Source organism: Archocentrus centrarchus (genome assembly GCF_007364275.1).
Source record: "Archocentrus centrarchus isolate MPI-CPG fArcCen1 chromosome 18 unlocalized genomic scaffold, fArcCen1 scaffold_23_ctg1, whole genome shotgun sequence".
Lineage (NCBI taxonomy): Eukaryota > Metazoa > Chordata > Actinopteri > Cichliformes > Cichlidae > Archocentrus > Archocentrus centrarchus.
The window spans coordinates 7,073,415-7,088,686 of NW_022060145.1; the positions used below are offsets into that span (position 1 = coordinate 7,073,415).

Genomic DNA, 15,272 nt, shown 5'->3' on the forward strand with positions numbered 1-15,272 from the left:
AGTCATTCAAGCATAGGGGATGAACCAGTTTTGTGTTTACACGTAACAGACAACTTAGCAAAGAATCCATTTTAAAATGTATCTTTAGATACTTTGTTGCTAGCAGCCTATTACAAAAGCAAATAATTTGTTCCCATTTCTTTAGCTGAGTCTATGTTGACAGTTTGACAGGCATAAAACAGTGTTTTTGCACCAACAAGTTGATTCCCAAAGAGCTATTAGCTGAAAACATTTCTCAGCATAATGTGCAGTCCATCCTTAAAATATGAGGAAACTGTACAAAGAGAGTGGCATGCCTAAAATACCTATATGAACAGTATCTGAAACACATGTCATTCAGCAAAGACCTGACACAGGACCTTGGAGGATGGGACGTGTCATAGGGCAAGAGGCAGGGTACATTCTGGACAGGTCGCTAACCTGTCACAAGGCTAACACAGAGCGACAGACACCTACGGGCAATTTAGAGTCACCAATCAGCCTAACCTCACTACATGCATGTCTTTGCACTGTGGGAAGAAACCCGTGCAAACATGGGGTGAACATGCAAACTCCACATAGAAAGGCATCAGGCAAGGTGGATTTGAACCCAGGCAACAGTGCTAACCACTGTGCCACCACGTCTACAGCCATCTGTAAAATTTTGTGGAGGCTCTGTCACAGTTTGGGGCTGTGTTTCAGCAAGTGGTCCTGGGGATCTTGTCAAAATTGATGGAACTGTGAATGTAGAAAATTACTTTCAGATTTTGATGCACCGTGTGGAAAGTGTCTGACTCGCACCAGCTTAATTTTTACAGAACAGCAATGATCCCAAAAACACTGCCAATGCAGTAAAAACATACCTGGATATACAAACACACAATGGAGCACTATCAGTCATGGAATGGCCTCCCCAGAGCCCGGACCTTAACATGACTGAAGCAGTGTGGGATCATCTTAATGGAGCACAGAATAAAAAGGAAGCCAACATCCAAAGAAGAGCTTTGAATGTCCTTCAAGAAGCCTCTCTCTCTCTATACAGTACCAGTCAAAAGTTTTTATACACACACACACACACACACACACACACACACACACACACACACACACACACACACACACACACACACACACACACACAGACATTCTTATTATACCACATTAGTTCACTTTCCCACATAATCCTTAATAATTCTCAAATCAATGCAGATTCCTCCTGAGCTACTGTAATGACACTGGCCAAGAGAGATGGTGGTGGGCAAGTGAAGTAGTAGTGGCAGTGGTCTAAATTTAGTCGCCTCTCTGCTTGTGAACTAAATACCAATGACAACAGACAAACTGACACCCACCCACTCATTCAGTCACTCAGTCGGCTGGGTCAGGCTGCAGCCCCCTCTCGCTGCCCTCCCCGACACAATCCTTGGTAACGGGGAGCGTGAGCGCCCACACAGGTTACGCTGCCCAGTCTGACCTCACCTTTCCTTCCCTGAGGAGACAGGCACAACTTAAGACAACCCCCTGAGGGTCCTTCAGGACAGGTAAGCCATCGCTTGGACTTCTCCACAGGTGTGCTGTCCATATCTAACACCACGCTTGCACTTTTAAGCAAGCATGACTCCCTCTACAGCCTATACTCATTCCCTCTGCATTTTGCTCTTAGTGTGATAGTTTGCCTTTATAGTTAATTACCCTTAAGTTATTTTTGATGAACACATTATTGAAAATGTGTCTTTTTGCCTGTATTAATTTACTGGTATATATGTGCTATAGCCTGCTTTAACTTAAGTGATTATACCTAATATTGAATACTATAAATAGCATTCAAATAGCAATAGCAATAGTACACACACACACACACACACACACACACACACACACATGAATTGGAGGTAAAACTTTACACTGAAATCTTGCCTGTTATCTGCCATGGCAAAATAATTGATATCCCAGTGATTGTAATTTGAATGGTGAAGACTTGCTTCACCATTCTTTGTTCCATCAAGAAACTTTGTGAAGAGTGTTTTGGATCAGAATACATATTTGTTTTCACTGAGACCTTGGTGTAAACTTTCCGCTCTGCTCTTTAATCTGCTGTTTTGCCTGTTTGATGTGACAACACCGTGTTCTCTACCCCTGTCCTTTCAGCCCACTTGGGTAATTTCAAACATATTGATTCCCAGACACCCCCTGACACAGCTGGTTGCCATGTCTGAGGAGCATGTGCTTAGGGCCCAAAGTTATTTAAAGGGATGTGCTAACTTTGCCCTTTTCACTGCCCTAATAAATTCTATCTGCTTCGGTGGGTTCTTGTGCGTGTTGTGGATGCTTGATGCCAGCCAGTCAATAACCAGCATACAGCCATGTTGCCATGCTTTTGTCTTTGGTTATACATTTAAACAGGTTGTATTCTTGTGCACTGTCTCCTGGGACTTTTTGCCTCACTCCCAACTCCCCAGAGGCAGCCATGTCACAGTTCTCCACCATGACAACCACAGAGAGGAAAATGCAGGCAGCAGCAATCTGCAGGGAGTTTCAAGCCCAAGAAGGTAGCTGCATCATTTCCTCTTCACTTGCATGTTTTCCTGATCCCTCCGATCTCTCCCTTTCTCTTGTTGCATCCTTTCTTTTGCTTCACACTCTGTTCCTACCTTCTCATTTTTTATTACACATGTCAACAAAGACATGGATTTAACATCAAGTTACAGGACACACCAGGATCCCAGACCTGTTAACTTTACTGTGAAACTCGTCCTTCGCATATATATTCAGTGGACACTACAACATTTACTTTATAGAAGTCATTTTCTTGTGAAACAGTTGCCAACCCTCCCCTCCGTCATTCTGACTATAAATAAGCAAATGACTACTTTGTGACTCAAAGTAACTAATCTCTTTGTCGTTGTCCTTTGAACATGCTATTTCAGGGCGTGGACAACTGTGTGCCTTGGGGATAGGGAGGGTCTGAAGGCTACTGACAGCTGAAAGATATTCTGGCAAATTATGCATCTCACACTTGGATATAGGCCGATGACATCTCCATGATCAGCATGCAGTAGCTAGCATGCAGAGCAAACCACAAAACAAGCACTGGACACGAGTTGATTACGAGGGAAGATAATTCCTCGTTCATCATACTGGCAGGAGTGCTAAGTCAGCAATCCATGTACGGGGGAGGTTTTTTTGCAGTATGCTTTTTTTTTTTTTTCCTGTGTGCATTTAATTTCATTCAGCATAGGTGGGAGTACAGGAATCATGAAAATAAATTTGTCTTGTCAGAAGTCTGATTCCAGTACTGAATAAACACAAGTTCTTTAGTCTCTTCAATTCAATTCAATTCAATTCAATTTTATTTATATAGCGCCAAATCACAACAAACTGTCGCCTCAAGGCGCTTTGTATTGTGGGTAAAGACCCTACAATAATACAGAGAAAACCCAACAGTCAAAACGACCCCCTATGAGCAAGCACTTGGCGACAGTGGAAAGGAAAAACTCCCTTTTAACAGGAAGAAACCTCCAGCAGAACCAGGCTCAGGGAGGGGCAGTCATCTGCCGCGACCGGTTGGGCTGAGGGGAGAGAAAGACATGCTGTGGAAGAGAGCCAGAGATTAATATCAATTAATGATTAAATGCAGAGTGGAGTATAAACAAAGTAAATAAGGTGAATGAGAAACAGTGCATTATGTGAACCCCCCAGCAGACTAGGCCTATAGCAGCATAACTAAGGGATGGTTCAGGGTCACCTGATCCAGCCCTAACTATAAGCTTTATCATAAAGGAAAGTTTTAAGCCTAATCTTAAAAATAGAGAGGGTGTCTGTCTCCCGAATCCAAGCTGGAAGCTGGTTCCACAAAAGAGGCGCCTGAAAGCTGAAGGCTCTGCCTCCCATTCTACTCTTAAGTATCCTAGGAACCACAAGTAAGCCAGCAGTCTGAGAGCGAAGTGCTCTGTTGGGTGATATGGTACTATGAGGTCTTTGAGATAAGATGGTGCCTGATTATTCAAGACCTTGTATGTGAGGAGAAGAATTTTAAATTCTATTCTAGATTTAACAGGGAGCCAATGAAGAGAAGCCAATATGGGAGAAATATGCTCTCTCTTTCTAGTCCCTGTCAGTACTCTAGCTGCAGCATTTTGGATCAGCTGAAGGCTTTTCAGGGAGCTTTTAGGACAGCCTGATAATAATGAATTACAATAATCCAGCCTAGAAGTAATAAATGCATGAATGAGCTTTTCAGCATCACTCTGAGAAAGGATGTTTCTAATTTTAGAAATATTGCGCAAATGCAAAAAAGCGGTCCTACATATTTGTTTAATATGTGCATTGAAGGACATATCCTGGTCAAAAATGACTCCAAGATTTCTCACAGTGTTACTGGAGGCCAAAGTAATGCCATCCAGAGTAAGTATCTGGTTAGACACCATGTTTCTAAGATTTGTGGGGCCGAGAACAAGAATTTCAGTTTTATCTGAATTTAGAAGCAGGAAATTAGAGGTCATCCAGGCCTTAATGTCTTTAAGACATTCCTGCAGTTTAACTAATTGATGTGTGTCATCTGGCTTCATTGATAGGTAAAGCTGAGTATCATCTGCATAACAATGAAAATTGATGCAGTGCTTTCTAATAATACTGCCTAAGGGAAGCATGTATAATGTAAATAAAATTGGTCCTAGCACAGAACCCTGTGGAACTCCATAATTAACCTTAGTGTGTGAAGAAGACTCCCCATTTACATGAACAAAATTGGAGTCTATGAGATAAATATGATTCAAACCACTGCAGTGCAGTACCTTTAATACCTATAGCAAGCTCTAATCTCTGTAATAAAATGTTATGGTCAACAGTATCAAAAGCTGCACTGAGGTCCAACAGGACAAGAACAGAGATGAGTCCACTGTCAGAGGCTCTAAGAAGATCATTTGTAACCTTCACTAATGCTGTTTCAGTACTGTGATGAATTCTGAAACCTGACTGAAACTCTTCAAATAAACCGTTCCTCTGCAGATGATCAGTTAGCTGTTTTACAACTACTCTTTCAAGAATCTTTGAGAGAAAAGGAAGGTTGGAGATTGGCCTATAATTAGCTAAGACAGCTGGGTCAAGTGATGGCTTTTTAAGCAGAGGTTTAATTACAGCCACCTTGAAGGTCTGTGGTACATAGCCAACTAATAAAGACTGATTGATCATTTTTAAGATTGAAGCATCAATAATTGGAAAGACTTCTTTGAACAGTCTAGTAGGAATGGGATCTAATAAACATGTTGCTGGTTTGGAGGAAGTAACTATTGAAGTTAACTCTGAAAGATCAACTGGAGCAAAAGAGTCTAAACAAATACCAGCAGTGCTGAAAACAGCCGAACATGAAGAATAATCTTTGAGATGGTTATGAATAATTTTTTCTCTAATGTCTAAAATTTTATTTGTAAAGAAATCCATGAAGTCACTACTAGTTAACGTGAAAGGAATACTCGGCTCTACAGAGCTCTGACTCTTTGTCAGCCTGGCTACAGTGCTGAAAAGAAACCTGGGGTTGTTCTTATTTTCTTCAATTAATGATGAATAGTAAGATGTCCTAGCTTTACGGAGGGCTTTTTTATAGAGCAACAAACTCTTTTTCCAGGCTAAATGAGCATCTTCTAATTTAGTGAGACGCCATTCCCTCTCCAGCTTTCGGGTTATCTGCTTTAAGCTGTGCGTTTGTGAATTATACCACGGAGTCAGGCACTTCTGATTTGAAGCTTTCCTTTTCAGAGGAGCCACAGTATCCAAAGTTATACGCAGTGAGGATGTAAAACTATTGACGAGATAATCAACCTCACTGGGAGCAGAGTTTAGGTAGCTGCTCTGCACTGTGTTGGCACATGGCACTGAAGAGCATAACAATGAAGGAATTAGATCCTTAAACTTAGTTACAGCACTTTCAGAAAGACTTCTACTGTAATTAAACTTATTCCCCACTGCTGTGTAATCCATTAAAGTAAATGTAAATGTTACTAAGAAATGATCAGACAGGAGGGGGCTTTCAGGGAATACTGTTAAGTCTTCAGTTTCTATGCCATATGTTAGGACAAGATCCAGAGTATGATTAAAGTGGTGGGTGGGCTCCTTTACATTTTGAGAGAAGCCAATTGAATCTAACAATAGATTAAATGCAGTGTTAAGGCTGTCATTCTCAGCATCTGCATGGATGTTGAAATCACCCACTATAATTATTTTATCTGAACTGAGCACTAAATCAGATAAAAAGTCTGAGAAATCAGACAGAAACTCTGAGTAAGGACCAGGTGGACGATAGATAATAACAAATAAAACAGGTTTTTGATTTCCCAATTAGGATGGACAAGACTAAGAGTCAGGCTTTCAAAAGAATGAAAACTTTGTCTGGGTCTTTGATTAATTAATAAGCTGGAATTGAAGATTGCAGCTAATCCTCCTCCTCGACCTGTGCTTCGAGCATTCTGACAGTTACTGTGACTCGGGGGTGTTGATTCATTTAAACTAACATATTCATCCTGCTGTAACCAGGTTTCTGTAAGGCAGAATAAATCAATACGTTGATCAATTATTAAATCATTTACTAACAGGGACTCGGAAGAGAGAGACCTAATGTTTAACAATCCACATTTAATTGTTTTACTCTTTGGTGCAGTTGATGAAGCTGTATTATTTATTGTTCTGGAATTTTTATGCTTATATTGTTTTTGCTGATTTTAGCTTTGGTTTTTGGTGGTCTGGGAGCAGGCACCGACTCTATGGGGATGGGGTTTTGGGGGGATGGCAGGAGGAGAGAAGCTGCAGAGAGGCGTGTAAGACTGCAACTCTGCTTCCTGGTCTCAACCCTGGGTAGTCAGTTTTTAGGAGGGTTAATAAATTTGGCCAGATTTCTAGAAATGAGAGCTGCTCCATCCAAAGTGGGATGGATGCCGTCTCTCCTAACAAGACCAGGTTTTCCCCAGAAACTTTGCCAGTTATCTATGAAGCCCCACGTCGTTTTTTGGACACCACTCAGACAGCCAGCGATTCAAGGAGAACATGCGGCTAAACATGTCGCTCCTGGTCTGATTGGGGAGGGGCCCAGAGAAAACTACAGAGTCCGACATCGTTTTTGCAAAGTTACACACCGAGTCAATATTAATTTTAGTGACCTCCGATTGGCGTAACCGGGTGTCATTACTGCCGACGTGAATAACGATCTTACCAAATCTACGATTAGCCTTAGCCAGCAGTTTCAAATTTCCATGAATGTCGCCTGCTCTGGCCCCTGGAAGACATTTGACTATGGTCGCCGGTGTCTCTAGCTTCACGTTTCTCAAAACAGAGTCACCAATAACCAGAGTTTGTTCCTCGGCGGGTGTGTCGCCGAGTGGAGAAAAACGGTTAGAGACGTGAATAGGTTGGTGGTGTACCCGGGGCTTCTGCTTATGACTACGCTTCCTCCTCACCGTCACCCCGCCGGCCTGTTTTCCCTGCTGCTCGGGATCTGCTGGGGGGGAGCTAACGGCGGCTAAGCTACCATGGTCCGCACCCGCTACAGGGGCCTGGCTAGATGTAGGATTTTCCAAGGTGCGGAGCCGAGTCTCCAGTTCAGAAAGCCTGGCCTCCAGAGCTACAAACAGACTACATTTATTACAAGTACCGTTACTGCTAAAGGAGGCCGAGGAGTAACTAAACATGTGACACCCAGAGCAGGAAAGTGCAGGAGAGACAGGAGAAGAAGCCATGCTGCTAGTGAGTCGGCTAAGGGCTAAGCTACTAGCTAAGCTAAGCTAGCGAATTTCTAAAAACAAATAAAGTGAGTAATGTGAATACAGGTGATTCAGCAAAGAGTATGCTATTTAAAGTAGGTGAAGATTACACTAAAATATGTTATCCAGATAAATCCAGTTATACAGATATAACAGCTAACAGACAGCAAAACACTGTGCTCCGAAACAGGAACAGGAAGTGATACAATACCGCAGTGAGAGCCAACACCAAGTGACAGCGCCACCCGAACTCTTGTTTTGTCTCCTTCTGTTCAGATATAGAAATGGATCTTGGGAAGAAAATGAGTGTGCCTAAGGACATCATGCTGGAGGAGCTGTCTCTTGCCTCCAACCGGGGCTCTCGCCTCTTCAAAATCCGCCAGAGACGATCAGAAAAATACACTTTTGAGAGCATCCAGAACCAAAACAACAAGCAGCTCAATGTAAGAAAAACTGTGGTGCAATTGACGTCATTCAAAACTACACATGCACTGCAAAGGAGCTGGATCCCATTAAATAGTTTTTGTCTAAATTATTATCTTTAAAAAAAAAAAGATATTGGGGGGGGGTTGCTTTTTCAACGATGGGTGACAAAACCTAGTTCTGCTTCATGTTTGTGTACTAACCACAGTTAAACCTGCAGGCAGCAGTAGCCTGCTTTTTCAGAAAGATTGGCTAGCTTTCTAACTCTTTCTAAAGGTAACAAACAACCAAACCAGGCCAACCAGGCAAAGCAATCAATCGAACCAACAAAACCTAACCAACCCAACCAATTAAACCAATCAACCCAACCAAAAGAACAAAAAAAAAACATCCATCCATCCATCCATCCATCCATCCATACATCCATCCATCCATTTTCTTCCTTATATCCAGGGCTGGGTCATGGAGACAGCAGTCTAAGCAGAGAAAACCAGACCTCTCTTTCCCCAGCCACCTCCTCCAGCTTATCCGGGGGGAACACTGAGGCATTCCCAGGCCAGCTAGATATAAACTCTCCAGTGTGTCCTGGGACTGCCTGAAACACCTCACCCAAGAGGGACCCAGGAGGCATCCTAGTCAGATGCCCGAACCACATCAACTGGTTCCTTTCGATGTGGAGAATTAGCGGCTCTACTCTGAGCCCCTCTCGAATGACTCTTTCCGCTGTGTCTAAAGGGGAGGCCAACCACCCTTCGGAGGAAGTTCATTTCCACCGCCACTTGTATCTACGACCAATCAACCAATCAAACAACCGAAAGCCACCAAACAAAAGCCCGAAATGTCAACAGCTATGCCCTCTAAAACCTACTAATGAACATGCTATATCTTCTTTCTTTGAACCATACCGGTTTAGGATGTAAACAGTAAACGGGACTATTTCCTGGTGGATCACTGCAAATTATCAGCACATAAATGCCATAGGCAGCTATTAACTAATATTTTATCTTTAAAAGATGGATGTAGCCACTACAAGCTCACAGCAAACCATAGTATCAGTCAGATAATTTAATTAAAAATGTCCCAGAAAGCATGCACATCACAAACATGCCCTAGAGGTACAGTTCAGTTACTGAGATTTACTGAGATGAAGTCTAACAGACAGTTACCGGGCTAGTCCTCAGCAGTCACTGAAAGCAGGCCATGTTTCTAACAATGCAGAAACATTAAATTCTATAAATGTTCACCAAGTGTTCCCTTATCATGGAGGGGAATATTTATCGCTATGGAAACCCTATTTTGTCTTTTTTCATAGGTTAGAAAAATGCTTGTTTCTGGCCTAAAGTTGGGCGTTTAAAGTCTATGGGAATTCGATTACTTTTGGAGGCAGCCTCAGGTGGCCATTTGGAGGAACTGCAGTTTTGGCACTTTCGTGTTTGCTCAATTTTTAGCACCCAAGGCTGCAATATTTTAACAATCTAAATCCTGATAAGACTTGGTGTCAAACAATCTCCTCGAACTGCCCAACTAATCATTTAATCATTGCACATAAATTTGTGATAGTTTTACATGGGTGTAGCCCTTTAACACACTTCAATTAAAAGGGTGTTGTAAGAATTTCACATTGCCAGTGAGTTTTTTTATGCCTTTATTTTTCAAGACATCTTTCTCCAACACACAAGAAAACATTCGCACAATACCCTACAGCCTGACAAAGTGTATGTGGGAAAGATTAAGCACTTCAAGTGTTTATTTTGCTTATGCCACAGACACAGGGCAGCATATCTATAGTACAAGTCTTGCAGCTGGTTATAAGTGGCTTTATTAGTGTTCCTTTGTGTTTGGAAGGGCAGCACGCCAAGTCAGCATTTTTTTCCCCAGTAGTACCTTACCCCAGTCTGGTCACAGATATCCCAGAGCTCTCAGTAAAACACAACCCCTTTATTAGTCCCACGATGGGGAAATTCAGAATCAAGTTAAGCTAGGTTTTTCTTTGTTATATCTAATTAATTAGCATCTCTAGTTATGTCCTCTTTAATTTAGCTGTGCAGCTCCCTTGTGTACTTCTCAATGCCCCCTTGAAATCCATGGATGGAAATAATTATTATGCTCAAGAGAAGTTTTCCTCTTATCTTTTAAGTATGAAGGACTCATATATCTTGGTTTGTTTATTGCTCAGGGCAATGGAAGGATTTTGTTTCAAGTTGTCAACATTTCCTGAGGATGTCCTGGAGTAAATCATCACAAATATCTTTCAGAGGGGATGAAAGCTGGGTGCTGGTGCTGCAGTACATTTCATCTCAGTCCATAAAACAGTGTTTCTAATGTTAAAGGCAAATGGACAGACAGCTGGACAAAGACTGCTGCTTTGTTCAAAGAAAATGTGGAAATTGGAGATCTGTTACGCACTTATCATGAGATATAGTGGCATTAAAGATACAACTACTTATTGTTTAAATTTATGACTCTCAATTGAGGAAAATTTAATATGGATGTCATGGATATTCATTTGTATGTCATATCAACCTCAAAGATGGTAAGATGTTTGCTGCTTGTTTCTGCTGTTCCCAAGTAACCAAACGTGCGAAACGTGAGAAACATTGATATAAATTGTCATAGGTTGTCTCCAAAGTTAAGGATTAACTTTTGATCTCAGCAGATAAATGGTTTAAAACTTTTGTTGTTGGCTGGACTGACCTCTTTGATCTTCCTTATAGAACATAGCCGTCTCCCAAACTGAGAATGGGAATACCACAGACAGCCACAGCAGCAAGAGCAACGTAGGTGTTAACCAGCCACCAAAAGTGACATCTGACACAACGGCTACGGTGCCAGATCCCACCAGTATTGCCCCGGGTAGGTAACGCTTGGTGATACATTGCAGTGCAACAATTTTCAAGGACTCAAAATCATGCAGCAGTGATATACTGCAGCAAAAGTTGCCTTCTGTTTAGCTGTGTGATCACTTAGTCTCAGTTTCTATCTGTTTAACCTGCTAAACTGTGTTGTACTGAAATTTGGTTGCATGGTCTTTTTCTTGTGTGGTGAATGCGCAGTACAGTCGATGCTCCCAGTGGAGGGCCTGTGTGCATGTGCTCTGCACAAAGTACTAGATGTGCCGTGTTTTGATAAGGATTCAACTGTTTCTCATTGTTTGTACTCAGCCAGGCTTTGATCGTGTAGGAAAACAATTTTGTTCTTGCCTGGAATCTGCTGGCCTCATGCGGAATATGATTACGCATTTCTATTCCCCCTGTCTGCGCCTGACTCATTTTATTTATTTCTTATATATTAGTCCCACTCCTTTCTTTCATGTCTCCTCCTGTTTTTGATTCAACAATCCGTATTACAATCAGCCATTACCATCGTTCTAAAAATGGTTGAGTTTTACCCACGGAAAGAGTTTCCTGTTTGCCTCTTTTGCCCCTGATACCATCAGCTGTACACTCACATCCTCCCTCATGTCTCAAGTTTGCCCAGCTGACACAAAACCATGATTTAAGGATGACCGTGTCGACACTGGGGTGGGGGTGCTATTTCTGGACCAGATACCACCCCAGAGTATGTGAATGAAGTCAGTCCAGCTGTAGCAGAAATGAGGCTAAAGTGCATCAGGTATCAAATAGAAATAACTTTTAAAATAACCCACTCACCCACATACTGTAGGGGGGGGTGCCTGCCAGGCAATAGTCATATACAGAGCGCATATACAGTTAAACAGCAAAAACTTTGGGAAACTATTTTTGTGCTGTTTTCAACAAAGCACAGAGAAATAAGCAAATGAGCCTTTAGTTATCAGGCCACTTGAAGACCAATTAAGCCAACTGCTGTCTTTTTCTCATTTCCTTTTTGGTTTGGTTCCTTCTTTCATCCCTGCATAAAGCTGCAGTGTAATCGTCCTTTCCCACGAAAATATCAACTTAGCCAAATGTCCAACCGCAAGAAGAATATTCCATGGCCTCAGAAAACACAGTGATTTGTCATAGGGCCCCCCCCCCCCCCCCCCCCCCCCCCTCCAAAAAAAAAAAATAAAAAAATAAAAAAATCTGTAAACTTCCCCACAGGTCTGTTTGGTTTCTCCTGCTTCCTCCTCAGGGCAAAACATAAACTCAGGAAGGGGGAATTGTTCATTGTGAGGGGTTAGGACGTGACACAGCGGCCCATGTTATGTAACAGGCAAGCTTGCAAGCCCCCCCTGAGTGAAGCGTTGGGTTTGAAGGATAGTAGTTTGGATTGCACTCTCCCATCAACACACACAGCGTATGTGGGGAGACATACATACAGACATGCATACGCGCGCACACACACACACACACAGGGAAGCTGTCCCTTCATCTTGTTTTGCTGTGAACTTTAACAAAAAAAAAAAAAAAGAGCTAATGAAAAAAAGACAGGAGGGTTGTGATATCCCACACTCAGACTGCTATTAAATTGGGTACATATTTTTTAAGATCACTTCACTTTCCTTTTGTCCTACCCGTTTTCTTGTTCTTTCTCATTCACATGCAATCAATTTTCCAAAACCGTCAAATCAGTTCTGCCAAAAAAAAAAAAACTTTATCAGTTTAAAATTTGGACAGTTACAGATGGTGGAAAGGGGTGACCTTTTTTCACTTCAGAACTCAAGTTTCCCTCTGATCCGCGATGAAAGCGAAGAATCGGCTTTCTTTGGACAGCGTGCTCGCTTTTAGCTCCTGAAGAAAGAATTTGGAATTGATTTCTCATGAAGTTCTGGTTAGCAAACTGTGTGGAAAATCCGATGCCTGTTCTTTATTTGACACACACACAAAAAAAAAAACAAACAGAAAAGCCCCATATCCCTTCACTGCCAGTGTTGTACAATTTATCCAGGGTATGGAGGTCCTTTGAAAGACATCCCTCCGGAGAAGTTCAACAGTACAGCTGTGCCAAAGTCCTACCACTCACCCTGGGAGCAGGCCATTATCAATGACCCAGCCTTGGCTGACACTCTCACCACCCGCATGCCAGAGCTGGAGCCCCGACATGACCTGCCAGGGTACAAAAGCTTCAACAGGTAACGACCAAATAGGTGGACAGCAAGATACAGAGAAAAAGGATCTGACACAAGTACTGAATTATGAAAATGTATTATTTTAACTGAGGCCATCACAAGCCACTGGTCATAACAGTAAAGTTGTAACAGTAACGCCCTTAAATATGTAACTATGTAACTGCTGAGGGTGCGTTTTACATCTAATGAATGGAAATTGTATTCATTTAAAAACTGTAACCTTTTCTCTTCCTGAATTATGTATTCTTGCTTTCATATATCATACATGCGAGTGCTGAGCGAGCAAAGCGGATGCTGTCCTTCACCTAATTTACAACACAGTGTTTCTCACGCTCAGCGACTGTATCTTAGAATATGTCCCCTGGTCAAAGTCTTTGCTTGGCTTTAATTAATCGCATCACTTCAAATGTCACTGCAGTTTCTCTCATTAGCACATGCTGTCTGCTGTTAACACCATCGCTTTGTCATCTCCAGGGTGGCAACCCCTTTCGGTGGTTTCAGCAAGGCACCCAGGCCTGCTCCCCTCAAGACCCTTCAGGTAGAAATCCTCCCAGAGCTCCCGGAGCTCCAAGGGGACGCCCCGGTAATTCGACCCTCCTTCAACAGATCTGCTCTGGGGTGGGTGTCTACGGGTGGTGCAGCCCCCCTCCTTGTTGTTTCTCCTGAGAATGTGCTCATCCCTGAGTCAGAAGACCTTTGAGCCCATACTGAAGTCACACAGAGATGCTGTCTACTTAGCTGCTTCACCCGAGGTTGTTGTTTGTGGAGTGATGCTTGAGTCAGAACAGAGTGAGGGTGAGAGGGAGCATCCTGTTGGGTGTTGCTGGTTCAAGTTAGCATGTATGTGGCCGCCTTTGGTTTTGCCAGTGAGGTTAATGATTGCACTGCAGGGTATACACACACACACACACACTGTTAACACTATAGAAAACTGTTGTATATTGATGTTCATAAAAAGATTTTATCTTACAGGTACACATTTTTGCTCAATAAAGTGGCTTAGAATGATCCAAAATCCAATTTGAATTTTTCATTTTTTTTAATTCATTTAAAAATAATTCAAAGTTAGATTTTCTGCTACGAGGGGGGGGGGGCATTTCTGGTTTGCAAAATATGTAATAATTTCAGAGTGAGTTGGTATAAGCTACAGTGAAGCCTCACGTGAGTGAAAGATGCTGCATCTGTGTGCCATAGTCCTATGCAAATCTCTCACTTATCATAGCGTGTGAGAGGCTCAAGATTCATGTGAGCCAATGTAACATGCCTCAAGGTTACACTGCCTGACAAAGCAAATCTGTTTCAGTGATATGAGCGACTTGACTGATGTGTCTCTCTCCTTCTGGCTACGCCGAGCAGAAGAAGGATTGACGTTTGATAAGCTGTGCCCGCTGTCTTTCTGTTTGCTACCACAATAAGCTACTTCAGAAGGCACCTCAGCTACAAGAGGCTTAAAAAGACAGATTTATTTAACATACCATGTATGCTGTATTTGAGATGAATAGATTTTGTGCTGTTATCTTGTGACTATTCAGCTAAAATAAGAAAAATTGTCATTTAACCCATTTTGACTGCTTGTGGTCAATATAAGAAATAATTTGAATTTTAGTCATTTACACTAAAATTGGAAATTGCTCTTCTATTATCTCTTCATACAATATCTTTTTGCATAATGCAGCTTGTGTGCTAGCATGCAGTTGGGCTAACTTTTAGCTAGTATGTTAAATTTATACTGTTTCTGTTAATGTGGTCTATACTGTACTGTGTCATACTGTGCAAAATTCTTGAGCCACCCCTCATATGTCCTCACTATTCCTACTGCAAAAACTTTGCCTTCCAAATGGTGTCTAAACATAATGGCATTAGCAAAGAAACTGTTTTGAATAGTATCTTTAGACACATACTAACAGCCTGTCACAAAAACAAATAATTTGTTCCTGTTTCTTTACTTGAATCTATGAAAAATGCCAAAGATAATAGTTTGAAAGGCATAAAATAGTATTTTTGCACCAACAAGGTGATTCCCAAAGAGCTATTAGCCAAAAACTTAATATCTCAGCATGGCATGCAGCGTGCTATTAAAAAGAAAGAAAGAGGAA

At 41.9% G+C, this 15,272-nt stretch overlaps 1 protein-coding gene across 1 annotated transcript; it reads left to right on the forward strand.

The window, feature by feature from the left end:
• Positions 1 to 1,277: 1,277 nt before the first annotated feature.
• myoz2a (myozenin 2a) lies at positions 1,278 to 14,523 on the forward strand. The gene is made up of 6 exons (XM_030722706.1): positions 1,278 to 1,517; positions 2,436 to 2,525; positions 8,001 to 8,167; positions 10,862 to 11,000; positions 12,996 to 13,179; positions 13,651 to 14,523. The coding sequence occupies exons 2-6, from the start codon at positions 2,444 to 2,446 to the stop codon at positions 13,874 to 13,876; spliced, it is 798 nt and encodes a 265-aa protein (XP_030578566.1). The 5' UTR covers positions 1,278 to 1,517; positions 2,436 to 2,443; the 3' UTR covers positions 13,877 to 14,523.
• Positions 14,524 to 15,272: the final 749 nt, after the last annotated feature.

Bases quoted from the DNA above. Each gene is read 5' to 3' on its own strand.
- myoz2a (XM_030722706.1), top strand. From the start codon at position 2,444: ATGTCACAGTTCTCCACCATGACAACCACAGAGAGGAAAATGCAGGCA. The intron at 2,526-8,000 runs GTAGCTGCATCA...CCTTCTGTTCAG, and splicing joins GGAGTTTCAAGCCCAAGAAG to ATATAGAAATGGATCTTGGG. The intron at 11,001-12,995 runs GTAGGTAACGCT...CAATTTATCCAG, and splicing joins TCCCACCAGTATTGCCCCGG to GGTATGGAGGTCCTTTGAAA.